General features: G+C 35.0%; 1 protein-coding gene across 2 annotated transcripts; it reads left to right on the top strand.

The window, feature by feature from the left end:
- Positions 1 to 270: 270 nt before the first annotated feature.
- Positions 271 to 7,275, top strand: LOC137732574 (uncharacterized). 2 transcript variants are annotated; one of them, XM_068471891.2, is made up of 8 exons: positions 271 to 749; positions 2,558 to 2,727; positions 2,796 to 2,996; positions 3,154 to 3,303; positions 3,498 to 5,724; positions 6,129 to 6,244; positions 6,381 to 6,493; positions 6,928 to 7,275. In XM_068471891.2, exons 1-8 carry the CDS (start codon positions 730 to 732, stop codon positions 7,033 to 7,035), a joined length of 3,105 nt encoding a protein of 1,034 aa, XP_068327992.2. In that variant the 5' UTR covers positions 271 to 729; the 3' UTR covers positions 7,036 to 7,275. The 2 variants fall into 2 exon arrangements, with proteins under 2 accessions (XP_068327992.2, XP_088544156.1); XM_088688030.1 differs by having other exon boundaries at positions 547 to 749; positions 2,566 to 2,727.
- Positions 7,276 to 23,704: the final 16,429 nt, after the last annotated feature.

Below are 23,704 nucleotides of genomic sequence, written 5' to 3'. Positions count from 1 at the left end.
ATATAGCAAATTTCAAAAAACCAACTCCCCAACGTTTCTTTTGGAATTTTAATGCCGTAACCTTTTTCTTTTCCATTTTCAGATCCTTCCTTTTAAATTGACATGGTAGAAAAGAGAGCTAACCTATTTGACACAGATTTAAGGAGACATTGTAATTTGGCACGATAAATCCTTTGTCTTACTAGCTGCTGTGATTATAACATTTTGTGCTAATTTACAACCTAATACGAATACAAAAGTACATAAATATCATTGATATTGCTCGTCGTCATAATAACAGTGTATCGGAACTTACGTTGTATCAGTTATTTCCTTAAGACTCAGAAAATCACTAATTCGAATCTCCGCCCACCAGTAACATAGTTTGTATCAAAATGTGGACAGTATGGCACAAGAAGTTTATGCCGCTGTTACTGACCATGAACTGAATGGTAAACTCTTTGCACAGTGGTGTTGGCATGCATTGCGTCCACGTGGAAGTCCCTGAACCTCATACCTCAGAATCTGAGCAAAATGTTTAAGGGAAGGAGCCTTCATGTAAACTATGCTTCTTCAAGGACGCATGGCAGGCATTCTCTTGCTTCTACTGCAACCCCTTTTCTCTCTCCTCTCCTCTCCTCTCCTCTCTCTCTCTCTCTCCCTGTTAAAATTTAATTGAAACTCAAACTCTCATTCATTCTCTCTTCTGCTTCTTCTTCTTCTCTCCCTGTGCGTATATGAGAAGAATTTATGGAGTCAATGGACAACAGGTACATGGGTCTTCAGAATCTATTACCCAAATTATTAATATTGTTGTTTTTGACGCTGTTTCAATACTTCAACCCCAAGTTATTTTTATTTTTATTTTTATTTATTTTTCAATTTTCTGATCACATATGCAGATATGCTATTGTATGTTGGAACTTGGTATTTTTCCCTTTTTAGTTTTGGATTTGTCTTAAGTTATCAATTTCTGATTAGAAACTTTTGAACATTTGAACACCCCTTTGTAATCTATGCAAAAGGGGGGTTTCCTGAAGAATGAAGAAGTCTGTTCAATTAGTACTGAAAAATTCATCTTTGTTCCAAAAATATTATCTCAATATTTGTTTATATTTATAGCTAATAAGAGCCTGGAATATTTGCATCTGAGAACAAGAGTGTAGTTGATCAGAAAAAGAAGAGAGAGAGAGAGAGAGAGAAAGAGAGAGAGAGAGAAAGAGAGAAGGTATTTTTCTTTTTCTCATTAAAATTTAAGCTTGCAATGTATTATTTTTTAAACCTGCTGAAGTTTAATCCCCTTTCTGTTGAATGGTTTCACTATTAATTGCATCGAATCCTTCCACAAGGAACTTTATTATGCATATATGATGGCTTGCAGATCAATTTTGTTGCTTACTGAGTAGTTGCTTCGCCACTTGCCTATTGGATTGTACTTGTGTTTAAGTTGGGGACACTATCGATGTTGTTTAGTAGTGGGTCACTAGACCAACTCTAAAACTTTGACACTTCAGGATGCTCATGCATCAAGATCGCTGTAGGTGGTGTGCAGTTTTAGTATCTGTACTTTTTTCAGTCAGAGTGAACTGGCTACTTAAATCTATCAATCCCTTTGCGGGAATAAGCTTCCCAGTCTAATTCTCATCTTGTTGAACCATAATATATCATAGCACGTGTTCAATTTACTTCATGTGTTTCCATGGTTCGTACCTGCACGGTGATAAATTTGCTAGCTTTATACACACTGTTGGTCCATTCCCTAACAGTTTAAGATTTTTGGGGTACAATGGTTGTCTAACATGGTATTGAAGCTATGGTTTGCAGGAGGTCTTGGGTTAAAAAAACCCAGTAGTCATTCCCCACTTCTTCGTCGGTTTACATGGTAAAGGGTGGGGATGCACCTATAGGTCTCTCTCTGTCTGTATTTCTCTCCCTCTCCTCCACGTGCAGGATAAGGCTACATGTGAGGGAGGGTGTTAGCTTGATTTATATTGTTGGTCAATTTTGTTTACAGCTTAAGCTTTTCAAGTTCAGTGTCGTCTAACAGTATTTTGTTAATTAATTCAAAAAACAGGAGAATCTAATGAAGTCCCTCAAAAACTCTATATATCAATAAAGTTGTGAAACCTGATTAAAGATTGTATTAATATCACAGGTAATAGTTTTACCAAAAAAAAAAAATATCACAGGTAATAGAACTCTATGCTTTCAACTGCCAACCCCTCTGATTTACGGTTAGGTATCCTTATTGCTGAGCCAGCTTAATGTGTCTATCTCATACCAAAGGATTCATAGTGGATATAATGTGGCTGATGCGCCTTGTGATGTGCTACTTTTTTTGTACCAGTCGTTTTGTTGTGCTACTTTTTTGTCCCAGTTGGTTTGTTGTATCCTCTGTGAAAAAAGGATAGTTGATAAGCCTCCTTTTAGCGGGGCATTGAATTTTCGAACATCTTCATAGAATAGTTTCCAATTATTGTCCCCATGGTTTTCAAAATAGAAGTGAAAGGAGGATCATCACATATTTTTATTAGAAGCCTAAAATTTCGATGGGAAGTGATTGTTATTTTTCTTGTAGGAACATAGAGCCTGTGACTGATTTGGGACTAGTTCTGGGTCATTCAAATCAATGCATTCAGAGAAAGTTGAATGGTGATTCAGGTGCAGGTGCAAATGCAGGTTCAAGGATACACATGGCATTCGTGGCTACCGATCCCCTTTCAGAATTAGTATGGGATACAGATAAAGGTTTGTGTCTAAATTGAGCTGATTCCATCTTTTCCAAACAGAAAAATCTTACTTTTCTTGGGTTGTAGGTGTAAGCAATGTCACTCTTTCACCACCACAAAGCAATAAAGGTGGGAGGTCTGCTGCTGACAAGCCTATTGATGACGAGGACTTTATAACAGCACAGACATCATTTCGTCTAAAGAGCGAATTTGCTGGTAAAGATATGACTATGTCTCCCACAAGCAATGCTGGTGTCATGCCATTATGCGGGTCAAGCCATGACACGGGTGAGGCCTTTTTCTTAAATATTTGTTAGTTATGTATAAACAGAAGACTCTATAAGTTCTAGGATGATGAATTTGTAGCATAGTTTTGTTACGTTGTTTGTTTATTTATTCCCCCCAAAAATTACTGTGGGAATTGTTGAATAACTCCTCTTTGCAGGAACTGTTGGTAACGTGGAGGAAGAGAAAGCGGCTGTGGAACTATCTGTTCTGTACAACCAGGAGGGGACTTATAGTCAAGTGAATATCGAAGTAAATGAAATACCTCAGATACCTGAAACCAGAGAAAATTTCATTACAACATTGACAGGTGAATCCTGCCATTGACATTTTCAGTATTGCAAAGTTATTTTGGTAGATGAAATTTAGAAAGCTCCTGCAGCTTATGTTCAAAATGCAGTAAAATTGTTCGATGGGCCATTTTTCCAGTATATGTTGCCCTGCCGACAACAAATCTTTTCTTCTTTTTGCATACATGTTATTGATTTGATTGTACACCTGCAGGTAATGGTGACAGAGAGGGGGCTGATATCTTATTAGTCGAATCAGATCAAAAGATACCTTTTGTGGAACAAAATGAACCATTATTGGGGGATCCTGTTGATGAAGATAAACATGCTGATGTTGGTGATCAGAAAATGCAAATGAATCTTGTTTTGGCTTCCGAAGTTCACCCAGTGAACGAAAGTAAAGCTTCAGGTGTCCCTGTGGTGAATAAAAAGGCACAAAGCAATAGGCCTTTGAATAAACTAGAGGCAACAGCTGAGAATGATTTAATGACTATCAAAATCCGACATGCTTCTGGTGCAGCGAGTCAGATTTTAGGTCCAGAATCTGTCCCAGGGGTTAAGGACAGGTTTGATCAGGGTCAGGAGATGGTTCCTGGAAACGAATCTGTTCTGGACAGACACTATCCTAATAACAGCAGAATCCATATGCATCAAAGGAAAGGAAAAGAAAATTTCTTATCTGATGGAGATCCTAATGGAAGAATGCCAGAAGATGAGACTGATAGCCATGAGAGTGTCGAGAGCTGTAATAGCGCAGGATTGTTTACGTCAGGCAAGAAGAGGTGGAGATCTGAAGAAGAGTTCATTGTTGGGAGTAAAAGATTCAGAAAGAAAATTCAAGAAACTCCGATTTCCACATCCTATATTAGACAAGATAGCTCCTTTATGAATTGGATATCAAGCATGGTGAAGGGGTTTTCAAAATCAATGCAAGATGAGGCACCACCTCTTGCTCTTACCCTTGCACATCCTGATCATGGAGATGAGAATCCTGATAATAAACGTATCACATGTAATACAAACCAAGATGATGGAGTAAAAAGTATCGGTTTCCAGACAATTTTTCAGTCCTTGTATTGCCCAACTGCAGACTGCCAAGAAGCACGGATGTTGAGTGACAATCATAAAAAAGGAGAAATATCAACGGAACTCGAGCCAGCTACTTCTCCAAAAGTCTATTGTGGGGAGAACGTTAATTTAGGCCAAGAATTTCTACTGTCAGTTGAGAAGTTCAACAAATCTTCATCTGGAAATGAAGTCCATTCAGCAGGTAGTCAGGAGAAATGCCATACTGGTTCCGAGAAGACAAAGAATCCATGCAACTTTCCATTTTATAAAAGGAAAGATAGAGTTATCCCTAATTCTTCTCTGGGTAAACACAAGAAAAGGAGGGTCGAGAATGTTGAATCTAGCTCACAATTCAAAGGGAAGACGACTGGTGAATTTGGTTATAGAAGGGACCTTCTGGCAAGCTTGTGGATAACTCGGTTGACTCCAAAAACATCTGGTCCATCTTTAATCACAGATCATTCCAACAAGAGTGCTGATGGAGTTCTTGAGAGCTCCAATGACCTCAAAAATATGGGGGCCAGGGAGCAGTTTGCTGAAGATTTAGTTATTGTCATTGGTAACGATCTGCAAAATTGTGCGGCTGACAACGAGGGCTCATCTGCTTTCAATAGAAACAAAGGCCAGAATGATCAAGCGCCCATGTCTGAGTTCAGCCCTATCATGCCTTGCTCTGAAGTCAGAAGTTCGGAAGGAATGGCTTCTGTTTTTGCTAGGAGATTGGATGCTCTTAAGAACATCACCCCACCTGCTGCCACAGGTAATGCAGCCGATGAAATCACGATGTGTTTGTTTTGTGGCATAAAAGGTCACCATTTACAAGAGTGTTCACAGATAAGACAGACAGAGCTTCAGGAAGTATTAAGTAAGAGCAACTCCTATAATGTAGCAGAAAATCTGCCTTTTTTCTGCATTAGATGTTTACAACAGAGTCATTGGGCTGCTGCATGTCCTAATGCACAGTCAATGGGACAACCACAGTTGGAATGTAACGTTTCTTTTCTAGATTATTACTGCAGTCAGAGTGGAACGAATCTCAACTCAAGAAATGATGGAAATATGAAGTTCCCAACTGGTACGGAGAGCCAGTTCGAAGCTTCTGTTGCTCATACATGTTTTAACGAGGACTATTCAAGAATGGAGACAGATATAAATATGAGCTGGAAGGATAATGCGATGGGAGCCCCTAAGAAAAGGGCATATCGCTCAAATTCAGTTATGAAATGCAGTGCTTCGAGTTCTGTGGAAAATAAGTATAAAGAAAATCAGATGATGCCCTTGTCAAAGTTAGTCAATACGCAGATTTCAAATGTACCGAAAGGAATCGTTGAGTCTGTAAAAAGGCTTCGCTTGTCTCGCACAGATGTCCTGAAGTAAGTTGAGCATACGAAGTAGCCTCAATTTCTATTTTCTTGTCAAATCTTATAAGAGGAAATTTTCTTGCATAAAGCAGTTTGTTCGATCATTCTGATAATTGGCATATGCACTTCTGAGTAGCTGAATTAATTATTAATTATTAATATCCTTAATACTACCCCACTAAACTACATTACTTAGCACGCAAACTACATATGTTTATATAAATCTTCAAGTGGATATTCTCATATGATCATGAACCTTCAAAAAATCTGACCAAGAGTGAATACAAAGAACTCGGTACAACTATACATTTAAGCAGCTTCATCCTTGTGTCTTTTAGTTATTAAAGCATGAAGAGCTTCCTTCTCTTACGCATTTAAACTTGTTCTTGTGTGTAATTTGTGTTTTCTGCAATCAGATGGATGGATTCTCGCACATCACTCTCACAACTCGAGGGGTTTTTCCTGCGCCTGCGGCTTAGGAAGTGGGAAGAAGGACTTGGGGGAACTGGATACCATGTGTCTTGCATAACTGGTATGACTAGAATTAAATCATGCTTGTTTACTAGCTTTACCAAAAATAACTGCGTAGTCTAGTGCACTTCTTAGATTACTAAGTTGATGTTTCTCTCAAGTTCTTTTTTGTTCATTTTTATTTCTGATGTCATCAGGCTCTCAGAGAGAGAGTTGTCCACAGAATGTGAAAGACTCTATAGCTGTTGTTGTTGGGGGGATTAGATGTATGGTTAAGAGCAAGTACATATCCAACAACGATTTCCATGAGGTAATTATAATCTGACTCGTTAACAAGTTACGACTTGATTCAACTCTGAGTGTAGAATGTGTATGCCCACTATTAAGGTTTTTCTGGTCTTCTATTGCATTGATATACACCTCCTACATAATGATTATGGCCAAAATACGGAGTTAATAGTGAGTCATTCATATTGTTTTGGATTACTATTGTAAACCCTTTCTTCATAAGACGTGCTAGCTTGTCCGTATAGCCCTTAGTTGTGTTAGGACTCCATGTTTTATGAGATTGTGTCACTTTCTTTTGGACTTCTTGCTTATGCTCTACTCTACAACAATTAACTAGGGTTTTGTCATAATAAGATCACCATCGTCGATTAACCGTAATCCTGGCAAGTGCACGTAAAGATGTTAGAAACTTGATGTTCTATTTTCTTTCTGATTTCACCTCCTCATATATTGCAGGACGAGCTGAGGGCTTGGTGGTCTGCTACCTCAAAGGGCAGTGACAAGATTCCGTCTGAAGAAGATTTGAGGGAAAAGGTAAAGAGAAAACGAATGTTAGGCTTGTAGTTTTCGGCATTTATAAATTTCGGCTTGGTTTAATCTTCTCATGAAAAATCAAGAGTGAGGTGAGGATATGCTAGATGTCCTCTGTGCATAGTTATTCTGAAATTTTTACCTTGGATATTCTTTTGGCTGTGTCAATCATTATTGCTATACAGTCGGTATTGATGTGTGGATACCTAAAATGTTCCACAAATATTAGATAAGGTGGCTCTATATCAATGTAAGTGGGCGGCTTCTACTATAGATGTATATGCGTCTCACAGTGTGAAGTAAACTTACATAGCCCGGGTTCTTACCTATCTCAATTATCCAGTGATATGTAGTCATGTAATGAACAAGGGATGAACGAGATAGGTAGAGGGTGTAGGACCCCGTTGCCGGCTTTGGGGTATTTAACACACCGAGTTTTTTATCGTTACATTCTTAATCAATGATTCAATGACCAAGATGTAAAGCCAACAATACTGGAGTACAGGATATAGGAGGTTTTACCTAGTTCAATTATATTATCGTATTTTTACTTCCTTCACATGTTCGAGAAATTTACCATCTTCATTGAATGACTTGTATAAGTCTTCGGTGACTTTTGTAACAAGAGGAGTGAATCTTAGGAGGACGTGGAGAGAAATGATGAGGGTCATGACATGACATAGTCGTTAGCTTCAACAAGACTGGTATTGATGAAATAAGTACAATGACAGTCACCTACTCACCTTTCCTTTCAAATATTTCGTTTTCATTGATCCATTTGTGGTCCGAACAACATTCTAGAGGAAATTCCTTTATTACATTCTTTACGCATATTTTATCGAGAAACAACTTGATAAAATATAATAGCAGATAATTTGTTTCATAAGTCATACTTATGATCGCTCATGTTTTTAGTTTATAGTCGCAACGACCTTGTTTAGCCACACTATTAATATTAAATTATTAACTGGTTGGCACTTTTGATATGTAATTAGGAGCGTCAAGCGCTGATAAATTAATAACTTAATACGGTGCTAACCACTCGTTTAGGGCCATTTCACAATATTTTTCATAATATGAATCAATCGTTTGTAGGGTTATAACTAAAAGATCATCCTTGCAAAATTTAATTGAAATTGGAAGATGTTTAGTTCTCTTATTAGGAGCTGAGAAATAAATGAAAACAATGTTGTCAGTAAACTATGAAACGATCACAATAATGATTGAAGAGGGAAACAATTTTCGATTTGAGTAAAATTTTTGAAGAATGATATTGAATAACGACCTGAAAAATGAATGATGTGAATTATGAAATTACTTTTTGGAATGTACCCCAAACGAGTAGTTAGCGTTGTAGCACTCTTGTACATATAAGAACTCGAAAGCCAACAACATTGGCTGCCACCAAGATTAATCTTTAAGCAACCAATAAATATTGCAATAACTGCAACTAAGCCCCCTAACCCTAAAACAGTTTACTTGCATTGAGATTTTACATGGAGGGTATTGCACATATTCGACCCAACACATTTTTGCTTTGCGTTGGCACGCTTAGGCAGTAACCACTAAATCATTGGATCAGTTCATTGTTTTCATATTCATAGAAAAGGACTTGGATAAATAAATAAAAAAAAGAATATATATATATATATATATATATATATATATATATAAATTAAAAAAAGTGCATGTAGTTTATATATTAGTGGATAGGGTGTTGAGTTTTTTTCATGCGTTTTAGGTTTGACACTCCCAATCGCATAAACTAATGCAATAGTTTTGAACCCTTCTCCTCTTCTTAATAATAATGATTAAAAGAATAAAGAGAAAAATGATAATCAGACTATTTTTTACTTTTTTTTTTTAACAAATAATATTATCTACATTAAGGGAGAATGAGCTAAGTCACTTAGTACTATGGTTTAATGGTATTTTTTTAATTTGTAAGTAAGAGGTCTTAAGTTTAATTCTTACAAAAGATGAATTTGAACTATCTTATTGCTAGCAATCTTGTTCATTATTTCTGTTCATTTTACAAAATCTAGTAGTTAGAAAAAAAAAAAAAATATATATATATATATATATATATATATATATGTGTGTGTGTGTGTGTGTGTGTGTTTTGAGATCACCTTTAATTGGTTATATATGTGGAGAGAAAAAAGTGTGTCAATTCCAACCATTATAATTTGGATGGTTTGGTAAGGGTCTATTTTTTATGATCTGTTAATTGTTTAAGTATGAAATATTAAAAGGATGAATCCTGGATTCGACACTGGAGAAAGAAAAGGGGTGTTTCCATCCTCCCAACCATTTAAAATGCTCCTACGGTCCTACCTGCAAGTTGCACTTTTTTAAACATGAAAGCAATAAAGGAGATGCAAGTTGATCAAGAATATCTATGCATTGAAAATTGGGGGACCACGTTTATCATGATTCATTATCTTCATCATTTATTTTCCATTTTGTAGGCTCATGGTCCATTACTAATATTATGATATTACTGATATTATTTTAACTTAATTGTATATTTTTTTATATGATCAATATGAAATTTTATTCTTTAAGACGCCTCCTTACAAGTGGCGCCAAACAAGGTCACAAGGGAAACCAATTCTCACATCAAAAATCGGTCAAGTTATTATACCAGAACTAACACCAATCTTTTCAAGAACTTGGTCGGTCAGTATTTAGTATCTGGAGCCAACACTTATCTTTTCGAATGACCAGTCATAAATTAACCTTAAGTTAGAGCTAGGGTATCTTTTTGAAAGTCCAACTTCAAAAAGCATGTTCGAGTACAATAACTCGGGCCCAGGACATACCAAGAGAATGGTCTATTTTTATACTATGATAAATTTTGTAGCTCAAGCACTGTCCACCACTAATATCACCAATATTGTCCCAACTCAACCATCTATTACTAGATTTTGAATTTATCACAAAACCATCTATTACTAGATTTTGAATTTATCACAAAAGACATCAGTAATACTAGGACTGAAAAACTCTCATATATTAATTGTATATTATTTTTTCATCACCAATCATAGCAATGGGAAACTAAAGTTTTCTTTCCGATTTGGTTATGATGGAAAACTAACAAGAAAATAATTTTTTTATTAAATATAATGGACATTTCTAATTATCAGTGATGGTAGGTTGGTCATAAAAAAAAATCTAATGTTATATTGGTTTCCCACGAGGGAGAAAGTAATTTCCCAATGTGGATAGTGTTTGGACCCAATTTTACACTATCGGTCCATTGCATTGAAACCATTAGATGACTCTAAAACTAAACAGATTTTCCTTGATATTACTATTAATTTTAATCATGGTAATTATCTTGAGAGAGATCTTTTGAGTTTGACGAGATCAGGATGGATTAAATGGGATTAATATGGTGCAAGAGTTGTGAAAGTCTACGAAGTCATGCTTTTTTGCTTGGATAAGGGATTGAACTAATCATATATGATTTGAGAAGCATGTAGCACATGATGATTGGATTGGTTCACAATCAAATTGAGTTGGTTTGTGATTTCCATTTGAATTAATGAAGATTAAATGGAGATAGGCATGCATGCAACATCTAAGGCTGAGACAAGCCCATGTGGCTCCTTGTTATCAACCTAGAGTTCCATTTGAGATAGAATACATCTCATCAAGCAAGCACGTGGCCTCATCATGGAATATTATACGTGCGTTGGAGGAGATGAGCGCCCAGATGATGGGTTAAGGGAAGAATTGTAATTGAATTGCAATTCTTTACAATATTGCATGGATGCGTCTGCGCATACAACTCTGGAGACGAAGTTTTGGTTGGAAAAAAACACGTCATCCAATGGGTTTACAGACACTATAAATACAGAGTAGCAGGCAATGGGAAAAGCCTCTCCAATTCAACACACAAACTACCCTGCACAAACTCTCGCTCTACGCGAAACCTCTCAACAACCTTGAAACTTTTATTTTCCTTTTGCGCCAACACATCTTCAGTTTGGATAAACAGCACTACGTCGAGGCCGACTGATTACCTATCCAAGTATCGGCCGACGAGGATTTTCGAGTCTTTGTTGGGAGAGGTCATCTCATTAGCCTTATCGGCGAAGTGAGGTGTTACAAGTTATTGGGCTTGACACATTGAACGCCAAGTTGTTTATGATTGGATATTCACAAGTAAGTTTTAGAGTTCGGCATTATGACCGCCGAACCACATTTACCATCAAGACATACATCTCTTTTGAGTATTTGTGTTCGTATAGTTTGGTGTAAGTTCAGCATGCTTATACTCTTACGAATATAATCACCGTGACCAAACCTGATGCCGACGATCCGTGAACTTCGCAAGACTAGCAGCCTTGTCTTCAGGCTCTAGAACCCAAAGGCCGAAACGTGTTCCTTCCTCGACCGTAGTCGTAAGATCAAGAAGTTAGCAGCGCACCCAACGCACCATCAACACATTTTACTCCCTGACCGAGATCGGTCAACGAGTTGGCACGCCCCGCACACAATCGAATGACGTAGTTAGCTTATTAATTACTCAACCTATGTGCAACGTAGACTTGGTAGTTTTTAGAGTCAATAGATAACAAGGAATTCATTTCTCAAACATGGCCTTACAAAACATGAGAAATACACTTCCACAAGGAAAATACATAAAACATACATTTCTCATTTCCAATCTCAAGCCCACTTTCCAACAAACGAAATAATTTAGTTGTGTTTGGTATGCAAAAAGGAATTAATGGAAAGGAAATACCACTTCAAAATAATTAGGTTGCATTTCCCATGAATTTTGTCTTTACTCCAATCTTTGAAATAACACTCAAATTTTAGGTATAAACCTACCTCAACTTACTCTAACCATTGGGGTAAATATGAGTTTTGACTCAAAACTCATTTCTAGGGCAAATTTAGTTCAGGATTCCTCTTGGGTTAGTGGGCTGGCCCATCATATATGTGTATTTTTTTTAGTTATATATATATATATATATATATATATTCATTGAATCCAACGGCTCAAATCTAATATGATCAAATTCAATGGTAAAAAAAAAACATAACGCTCCAAATTTAAATCCAATGACTAAAGTAATTAAAAAAAAAAAAAGTTGTTTCATGTGTTTCATATTCTTTCATGGTGTTCCACAAGTTTTATGGTGTCTGTTTAGTGATTTTTCAATATTTATCGAAATCTAAATAATTTTAGGTTAAAATGTTCATTTTAAATTAGGATAGTCTACATAATTTTTTTTATTTTTTTTCTAAAAAAAAAGTTAAAAGTTATCCTAAATTCATTCTTTAATAATCTCGGGCTAAAAATTTAAGCCATAAGGGTTGGAGCAGAAAAATTGTTTATAGGTTAAAAGTTTTAGATTTTAACCCCAAGGGTTGGAGTTAGTCTTAAAATAGAGTGGTGGGCACACCGTCAACAATTGCGAGGGAGGGACCTTTGTTATAATGCCCAACATTGGTGAATATATAAAGAATAAACAGACGTGTGTTAATCCATTAATATACAAAGAAGTATATTCATTGGATTAATTATAGGGAGTTTTAACGAAAAACCCACAGTACTGTTCACTTTAACGAAAAACCACATTTTTACACTAAAAAGTCAATCCTGGTACTATTCACTTTACCCTTTATTTTGTCATTATCGTTAAAACTCAAAGTTTTTTAGCCCTTTTCATTAGTTTTCCTTTAATTATATAGTTCTTTTGCAAGTGGCCATTTACCATAGTGGTGAAAAAGTGTTGAACCCTTGCATGACGACGTGGGTTCAAACATCGTCGGTGACTAATCTAATATCTAGTCTAATAAAATCTATCGTTTGATAAAAAAATAAAATAAAATAAAATTATATGGGAATTTTAACTAAAAGCTTCAGGTACTGTTTACTTTAACAAAAAATCATATTTTTACACTAAAAATTCAATCATGGTACTATTCACTTTATTCTTTATTTTATCCTTATTGTTAAAATTCGAAATTTTCAAACTCTTTTTATTAATTTTCCTTAGTTTCTTTGATATTGACCTACATTTGAACTGATTTTTATTTTATTAGTCAAGGTTCAAGCTAGGCTGATGTCAACGTTTAATCTTATAACATAGATTTGCCAGCTCCATTTCACTGAACGGAAGGCAGTTTCAGTGAACAAGGGGAAATGGCATGGCTCTAAAATTCAGATTTTATGATTTTAATTAAAAGGATTTTTCATCAACTTATGAACGTAATATGATCCATTGTCTGCTAATTTCCTTAAAAATGAACAAATTAAAGTAGTTTCATTACTAACTATTTTAATAAAATTGATATTTTCAACTATCCTAATTGTGAACGCTCAAAATTAGGAGATCAACAAAGACCAGTATGGTCGATCTTTGATAGGACTCGGGGTGAAGGGTTAAGTGATAGACAACAAGGTTTTAGTGGTTCATCCTCAAAACTAGACTACGTCCACTGCAGTAATTCATATATATTTGATGTGGATTACAAAGGTGTTCTACAACAGTGTGATGTTTCTTTCCTCTTCTGTGTCCGGCCGTCTATAAGAGGTACTTGTCCCTCTTTATATAGGCCCTTGGTGAGCCCCATGAGTATTGTCTCTCAAGTACTCCATCGCCCTGACATTAAATAAATTGAACGTACAGATGTAACTTACAGGCTACTCTTCCATTATTCAATCAACTCGTGGAGATGAAGTGACATTCGTTCACGGCTAATTGCAAGGTTTCCTCGGCAACACATGCCAAGTGCTTCGATTGACCCTGAGCAGCTGAGTAAACACTTTCTTGAGCACTAGGTTTGACAACCTTTACGTCTCTTCATAGACTCCTGCCTTTGTTGATGGCCCATGCTTTACTTGGAGTTAATGTCTGGGTAGGCCTATCTATGGGGCTTCTTGCCATAAAATTGTTAATTTTGCCAACTTGCTTAAGTAGTCAGAAAATGCTTTCTGATTAAGCACTCGTCTTCTTTGTCGATAGTGATCAATATAGATCGGTAAGCAGTCGTTTGTAGCAATTCTTGTTTTAATCTTTGTGATGGTGCTCTATCATCTAGTTCCATTGGGTTGGCTCACAGCTCAAGGCTTTGATCTTCTTTTCCTCATGTTGGTACTTTCTAAGCCCAGGCTTATGGGTCCAACTTACAACTATATATTATTTTAGAGTAATGTTAAGGAGACCAAAGTTTTTAAATCAAATAGCAAATCAAATGATGTGTCACCAATAAGAAACAAGCACGTTAATCAACACTTAATTAATAATCCAATCATCTACAACCACTAGGCCTGGCAATTCCTGACACGATCCGATAACCCGACACGACACGAAACGAAATTAACAGGTGTTCGGGTCGACACGATAACGAATCGGATCGTTATCGGGTAACCCGATAAGCACCTGTTAACATAACGGGTTGATTCGGGTATACACGTGGGTAACACGATACACGATAAGCATAATATTATTTTTATAATTTTATAACCCTAAAAAAATACTATAATAATTATATATATTAATTTAACAATTTTATACCCCAAAAAACTATAATAAATATATATATATATATATATATATATTAAATTAACTATAATAATTATACCCCCAAAATATTAACTATCTATAATAATTATATATATATATATTAAATTTTGAATTAAATTTTATAAAAACTATAATAATTATTAATTAATATGCATCCATTGATTTGATTCCATAATTGATAATTTCATTCCATTCCCTGCAGTGCCGCCCTTTTTGAAGAAAATGGAGGGAAAATGAAAATGATAAGAAAAGTTCAAAAGGAAACAAAAAAGAGAGAGAATTAGGGAAAGATGGGTAGGCATTGTAGGCTGCCAGAGAGAAAAGTGAAAATTATAAGAAAAGATGAAAAGGAAACAAAAAAGAGAGGGAAAAATGAAAATTAACAGAAGTGGTGAGAAATATATATTTTTTTTTTTAAGTCATTAACTTTTTATCACACATATGACATATCTCACTATTTTATAACGACTCACGTGATGTACTACTCCGTGTACCAATCAATTATACTTACAAAATAAATAGATTTAAATCTACTTAATAAATATATATATATACACACACACACCATTGAACTTGATGGGATACGAATTCTTCGAAACTAATTTCAACGATCCCAACCATCAAACTTGTTTGTATATGCTTCGAGATCACATCAGCGAAAAATCACAATAAACAAACATTCAGAGATCAAGTAACAGGACAAAGCTTTTCGACGGTTATAAATGAAAAATCACGATTTAACGGTTATTTTAACTTCAATTTTGATGATTTTTTTTACAGTTACACTCATTGACCCTATATGAATACAATGAATGAATTTGATCTTCAATTTAAAATATTTACACAAGTGGATACCACAAAATCCTATGTTATACTTGATGAAAGTATAAATAAACTCTAAGTGTTAGTCAATCTATTGTTTTTATGGGATACGAATTCTTCGAAACTAATTTGAACGATCCCAACGTCAAACTTGTTTGTATATGCTTTGAGATCACATCAACAAAAAATCACAAAAAACAAACATTCAGAGATCAAGTAACGGAACAAAACTTTTTGACGGTTATAAACGAAAAATTACGATTTAACAGTTATTTTAACTCCGATTTTGATGATTTTTTACAGCTACACTCCTTGACCCTATATGAATACAATGAATGAATTCGATCTTCAATTTAAAATATTTACACAAGTGAATACCACAAAATCTTATGTTATACTTAATGAAAGTATAAATAAACTTTAAGTGTTAGTCAATCTATCCTTTTGATGGGATACAAATTATCCGAAACTAATTTCAATGATCTCAACCATCAAACTTGCTTGTATATGCTTCGAGATCACGTCAACAAAAAATTACAAAAAAACAAACATTTAGAGATCGCGTAACGAGACAAAGCTTTTCGACGGTTATAAACGAAAAATCACGATTTAACGGTTATTTTAACTCTGATTTTGATGATTTTTTACAACTACACTCCTTGACCCTATATGATACAATGAATGAATTTGATCTTCAATTTAAAATATTTACACAAGTGGATACCACAAAATCTTATATTATACTTAATAAAAGTATAAATAAACTCTAAGTGTTAGTCAATCTATCGTTTTGATGGGATACAAATTCTCCGAAACTAATTTCAACGATCCTAACCATTAAACTTGTTTGTATACGCTTCGAATCACATCAGCAAAATATCGAAAAAGACAAACATTCAGAGATCAAGTAACGGGACAAAACTTTTCCACGGTTATAAACGAAAAATCACGATTTAACAGTTATTTTAACTTTGATTTTGATGATTTTTTACAACTATACTCCTTGACCCTATATGAATATCATGAATGAACTCGATCTTCAATTTAAAATATTTACACTAGTGGATACCTCAAAATCTTATGTTATACTTAATGAAAGTATAAATAAACTCTAAGTGTTAGTCAATCTATTGTTTTGATAGGATACGCATTCTATGAAACTAGTTTCAACGATCCAACCATCAGACATGTTTGTATATGCTTCGAGATCGCATACGTTAAAAATTTCAAAAAACAAACATTCAGAGGTTAAGTAACGGGCCAAAACTTTTCGACGGTTATCAACGAAAAATCACGATTTAACGGTTATTTTAACTCTGATTTTGATGATTTTTTACAACTACACTCCTTGACCCTATATGAATACAATGAATGAATTCGATCTTCAATTTAAAATATTTACACAAGTGGATACCACAAAATCTTAAGTTATATTTAATGAAAGTATAATAAATTCTAAGTGTTAGTGAATCTATTGTTGTGATAGGATACGCATTCTACGAAACTAGTATCAACGATCCAACTGTCAAACATGTTTGTATATGCTTCGAGATCGCATACGCCAAAAATTCAAAAAACAAACATTCAAAAATCAAGTAATGGGATAAAACTTTTCTACGGTTATCAACGAAAAATCACGATTTAACAGTTATTTTAACTCCGATTTTGATGATTTTTTACAGCTACACTCCTTGACCCTATATGAATATCATGAATGAACTCGATCTTCAATTTAAAATATTTTCTCTAGTGGATACCACAAAATCTTATGTTATACTTAATAAAAGTATGAATAAACTTGTAAGTGTTAGTGAATTTATCATTTTGATGGGATACGCATTCTACGAAACTAATTTCAAAGATCCAACCGTCAAACATGTTTGTATACTTCGAGATCACATACACCAAAAATTGCAAAAAACAAACATTCAGAGATCAAGTAAAATATTTTAACTCTGATTTTGATGATTTTTTACAGCCACACTCCTTGACCCTATGTGAATACAATGAATGAACTCGATCTTCAATTTAAAATATTTACACTAGTGGATACTACAAAATCTTATGTTCTACTTAATGAATGTATGAATAAACTCTTAAGTGTTAGTGAATCTATCATTTTGATGGGATACGCATTCTACGAAATTAATTTCAACGATCCAACCGTCAAACTTGTTTGTATATGCTTCAAGATCGTATACGCTAAAAATCGCAAAAAAAGAAACATTCAGAGTTCAAGTAAAGGGACAAAACCTTTCGACGGTTATCAATGAAAAATCACGATTTAACGGTTATTTTAACTCTGATTTTGATGATTTTTTTACAGCTACATTCTTTGACCCTATACGAATACAATGACTGAACTTGATCTTCAATTTAAAATATTTACACAAGTGGATACCACAAAATCTTATGTTATACTTAATGAAAGTATGAATAAACTCTAGGTGTTAGTGAATCTATTGTTTTGATGGGATACGCATTCTATGAAACTAGTTTCAACAATCCAACCGTCAAACATGTTTGTATATACTTCGAGATCGCATATGCCAAAAATTTCAAAAAACAAACATTCAGAAATCAAGTAATGGGACAAAACTTTTCGACGGTTATCAACAAAAAAACACGATTTAATGGTTATTTTAACTCCAATTTTGATGATTTTTTACAGCTACAATCTTTAACCGTATATAAATACAATGAATGAATTCGATCTTCAATTTAAAATATTTACCCTAGTAGATACCACAAAATCTTATGTTATACTTAATGAAAGTATAAATAAACTCCAAGTGTTAGTGAATCTATTGTTTTGATGGGATATGCATTCTACGAAAATAATTTCAATGATCCGACTGTCAAACTTGTTTGTATATGCTTCAAGATCGCATACGCCAAAAATCGCAAAAAATAAACATTCAGAGATGAATTCGATCTTCAATTTAAAATATTTACACTAGTGGATACCACAAAATCTTATGTCATGATGATCGATGAAAATTGAGGATTTTGTAAATGGAATAACATGCAAACTTTGAGTTCCATTGGCAATGTTTAAACTTTTGAGAAAGGCTTCACAACCTTGAAAACAAAAACTCTTTCATTTTGCATATCCTTGCACATTTAATATTTTGTAATAGATTAAAAGTGTATAGATGTTTGTTTATTAGGCTCTTATTTTCAGGTGTAGATGTAAGTTCTTAAACGACAAATGTGTTTTAATGTTTTGAAGTAATATTTATGTGACAATGCGTGGGATGTGCAAATTTAAGAAGAAAAAAACATTTTTCTTAATGGGTCATAGTGGGTCATAACGGGTCGGGTCACTTTATCCGTTGGGTAAAGTGACCCGACTTGTTAAGGACCCGTTAAGATAACGAGTGTAACACGAGGCGATCCGTTAAGATAACAGGTGTTACACGAAAACGACAGACACAACCCGTTTGCCAAGCCTAACAACCACATCATTTAGTTTACAAATTTAGTTTAAAAAATTTGATTTCCCTAGCATTACCCATTATTTTAAGGTCTAAAAACCTTGCAATTAAGAGTAATTTACGAGAAGAGAGATTTAAAATTTAGTGCAAAAAGCCAGCACTCCTTGGCAGCAGATATAGAGCTTGAAAACTACTCCCAAAGTTTCTCATTTTTTGTGAAGAATGGCCCAAGATATTTTACCAACCAGGAAAAATTTATGGCATTGTAGAATCATTGAGAATGCTATGTGTTTTCGCTACCAAATTGAGCTAGAGACGATAGTAAGTGCATACTGTTTGGGGTTGTTCTTGAAGCCAAGAGTTCTAACTTAAGCTTGATTGCTACCAACAAAGACAAGCTTTGAATGTGATAAATTTCGAGAATGGGTGCAGTAGACTGGATAAGGAATATATTTGCAATCAAGATTCATTGCTATAATTGTCTTAATTTTTGGCTGTTTAAGTATAACCTAATTTTGTGGCTGGATATCATCAATAAGTTTGTTGATATCATCTAATAATCTCATGTATATATGCTGCTTGCTTAATGCTTATCCCTCTCCTTCCAAATTTAATTGCTTGGCTTCTCGTTTGAGTTTTGTGTTTGAGTTTTTTACTTTTTCAAATTTGTTTTTAGTGGCTTTATCTTTTTCTGATTAATTATCTTGAAGTTGTTCTGCTCATTGTGGGTATAATGTTTTGTGGTAGGTCAGGCTATTAAGAATTTGATCAACGGACTTGAAGCAACCCAAGGTTTTCAGGTTTTGTATACAATCGTCTGATTGGATTGATTTTGGATTAATGTTTTGAATCAGTGTGAGGTTACTGCGGAAACTTTATTAAAATTAAAATTACATTTTCGCTTCTGGTTTTTGTTATTAATTTGCTTCTTCTCTCACTTTGTCGTTGAAGTATTGGCTGATAGATTAATTTGGCAATAAGATTTTTTTGATATTTTTTCTTTTGAACAAACGACATTATCTACATTAAAGAAGTGGAGGTGAGCTTCTCAATTTTGGCACTAATGTTGTTCCAATTCATCTTTGGTAATAATCGAACCCAAGACCTCTCACTTACAAGTGAAGATGAATGATGTTCCTTTTTGTTGGAATTGAATTTATAAAGCACTTTAAGTGTTTATAGAGCTTTAGTAGAAAAAGAATATTTAACCACTTGCTCTAATAGTGGATAAAATGGCACCATTCACGCGAGTTTATATTTATGGGTTGAACTGATTTTGTGAAAATGGTCCACGACAGTTAAACTAATTCTACAAAAATGGTTGAAGATTGATCGAACTGATTGTGCAAAAATGATCAAGAATTGATCGAATTCATTTTGCATAAGTGGTCGATGATGGGTGGAACTGACAGTGCAAAAAATGGTCAATGATTGATTAAACTGATTATGCAAAAAATGGTCAATGACATGTTGAACTGATTTTGCCAAAATGGTCAAAGACGGGTTGAACTAATTATGCAAAAATGGTTGAAGATGGGTTGAATTGATTTTGTAAAAATAGTCGATGATGAGTTAAACTGATTATGTAAAAAATGGTTAAGGATTGATTGAATTGATTCTGCAAAAACGATCGAGGATTGATTGAACTGATTCTACAAAAACGATCGAGGATTGATTGAACTGATTCTGTGAAAATGGTCAATGATAGGTTGAACTAATTCTGCAAAAATACTTGAAGAGTGATTGAACTTATTTTGCCAAAATGGTCAAAGACGGGTTGAACTGATTCTGCAAAAATGGTCGAGGACGAGTTGAATTACCTATGCAAAAATGGTTGAGGACTGATTGAACTGATTTTGTAAAAATGATCGAAGACGGATTGAACTAATTCTGCAAAAAAACTGATTTTGCATAAATAGTCGATGATGGGTTAAGCTTATGGCACATATTAAATTTATTGGCGTTTTGAGGATTGAGTTATATTAATAGCTTTAAAGTCTTAGGGGTATGACTGGTATTTTGAAACATTGTTTCTATGGTTTTGGGCTGGGCTTTAGCTGTGTTTCTATGGTTTTGGGCTGGGCTTTAGCTAAAATCGTAAAAATCTCAAACTCAGGAATTTTATTATAAGGACTCTTCTATTGGAAGCAATGTTCTTTTAGGAACACATAGATTCCCTTTAAATTCCTAAATGTGTCCTCAAAGGTGATGGTGAGAGTCCCTAAATAGGGACTTCCATTGGAGATGCTCTAAGTTGAAGTATGATATTGCATTGCTCAAAAGACGAGTTATGAGTTTGTTATGTGACCTAAAACTAAGATGATAAATTGTAATTTACCCTTATTCCTATTGCAAACGAATGATACATAATATATTTTCGTTTATCACAAATGGTTGGAATAAATTCTACATTTTTAAACCTTGCATGAACTTTTAAGTAAATTTAGCTATTCCTCATATTGCCAATTAGCTTTATAGTGAAATCTCAACTTTCTTCATAATTAATTTTTCTATTCTATACTTAAGACTAACGAGACATGGAAGAATTTGAACTAGGAACGTATTGGATTGATCATGAAAAAGAATATTTAGCGTGACAATTCCCCAATGACGAACAAATTTGAGAATCATATTATTATATAAGATAAAATACTTCTGGTGGATTAGAAATTGTTCCTCGTTTTGGCTACACATTAAAAAATTAATCACCATACTTCTTTATTCCTTGCCCCTTAAAGCAGCTCCAGCGTGTGCTGGAGCCCGAGGGATAGGTTCGCGAATAGTGGCAGAGAGCTCGAGCAAGCAAGCCTAGCATGTGTTGGCGAGGGAGCTTGAGCAACCCTGAGGGAGAGGCCCGGCATAAGTTGCCAACTCGAGAGCTCGAAGGTAATGTGATGCAAGGCTGACGTCTGGGCGACGTCAGCCACGTTTTATATATTTTTTGCCTTAGGCGTGTGGGCGCGCACCTTCCGACAGGATTTCAGAAGTGGGGTCTGCGGCGCACTTCGGCAAAGTTATCGTTGGGGAGGCCACGTGGCTTCCCCACGTTCGTTGGATTTTAGTGGCTATAATTTGTGGACCATTGGATTTCCAATGGTAAAAAAAAATTTAACAACTTAATTTAATATCAGCCGTTGGATCTGAGATCAACGGTCCACATTATTCGCCTTTATAAATAAATAAATAAAATTTTAAAAATAAAAAATCTTACCGTTGTGCCACGTGGCACAATCTGGAGTGTTGGAATTAAATTTTTTTTTTTTAAATCCAATGGCAGAGATTAATTGTCACATCCCCGCCCTGGCCCCCACCATATCCAGGGCTCGACTCCACTGTAACACGATATTGTTCGCTTTGGGCCCCGACCACACCCTCACGGTTTTGTTTTTGAGAACTCAAGTAAGCATGCCTTGATTTTGGTCGGGGTGTGTCATTAATTAGGGGAATAAAAAATAAAAAAAATGTAAAAAATTAATAAAAATCCGAACAAAATAATCGAAAATTTTTGAAAAAAAATTGACTTTACTTTTCTATAAATACCTTCTCATTATCTTCTACCTTATATCACAATTTCATATTTTCTCAACTACTTTCAACCACATTCCTATCTTTCTCTCAAAGTTTCAATCCAATTTTTTTCCAACAAAATGACTAATGATGTAGGTATGAATTGGACGCTTATTGAAGATGTTGCATTGTGTACTAGTTGGGTTAAAGTTACTCGTGATCCGATTACAGGTAACGAGGTAGTTGTGAGAAATGTAGAGTCTTATTCATACCAATTTTCTTGAGAAAATTGGTGGGAAAAGAACCAAAGAATCCGTGTCTAGTCGTTGGAAATTACTTACCCAATCATTTAGTACGTGGAGAGACGCCTTGGCACAAGCTAGTTGACACACCCCGACCCAGAAAGTCTACTTGGACCCTGAATCGAGTTGTGCTGGCCGACACCTGAAAGGTGACGAAGCCATAAAATGTGATAGAGTGTAGAAAAATGTGAATAAATTTGAACCTAAAATTTTTAAATACCAGAGTGTGTTGTGAGCCGGAGCGAACCCATTTCACACACGACGTCAAAGCATAAGTAAGGTACAGAAGTGTGGGTAAGAATCATACCCTCAGAAGTATCATCAATACTAAGATTCGCCACAGATCCTTGTCGATACAAACTCAGCAGCTAAAACTTGGAGGGCACCAAACAGAGAGTGTGAGTGAGCAATAAAACCAAGCCTCCCAAAGTTATTACCTCTCTAAAAGTAATGCCCCTTAATGTAAAACCCGTATCGTTTTCCATAAGACAATACAACATATATACATATGTCCAAACCATACTAAAAAATGGCCAAAACCACGGTTTGCCACGTCCATTAACTCCACCATGCGTTAATAAGTAGGCCAAATGAACTTAATCAATACAAAATGATATATTAGTCAGAGTCATCTAATGTGATCTGTACGACTGCACCCATATCTCATCACATATCTTATCAATCATAGCTAGCATATAAGTCGGAGTCACCTATAGTGACCTGTATGACTTATCCATATCTCATCAATCATGGCTAGCATATAAGTCAGAGTCACTTATAGTGACCTGTACACTTATCCATATCTCATCACATATCTCATCAATCATGCTAGCTAATAGCTCAATAAGTATACTTGCACACGAGTCGAAACCACCGAAAGTGGTTTGTACGACAAGACTGGGTGTAAATAAATACGCTTAAGTGCTACGATCACGTGAAGACTGTGCAAATAATCGCGGGTCACCTACGAGTCGGAACCACCTAAAGTGGTCTGTACAACAGGACTGTGCACCTACCTTGGATCCAAGGTGAGCGTAAGGTGCGGGAGGTAAACATCACGTGAAGGACTGTGCCCTGGCCA

Source organism: Pyrus communis, chromosome 16, assembly GCF_041283825.1.
Source record: "Pyrus communis isolate YQ-2024b chromosome 16, ASM4128382v1, whole genome shotgun sequence".
Classification (NCBI taxonomy): domain Eukaryota; kingdom Viridiplantae; phylum Streptophyta; class Magnoliopsida; order Rosales; family Rosaceae; genus Pyrus; species Pyrus communis.
Note: the sequence above shows the minus strand (reverse complement) of the source record. Positions and strands in the feature narration are given on the sequence as shown.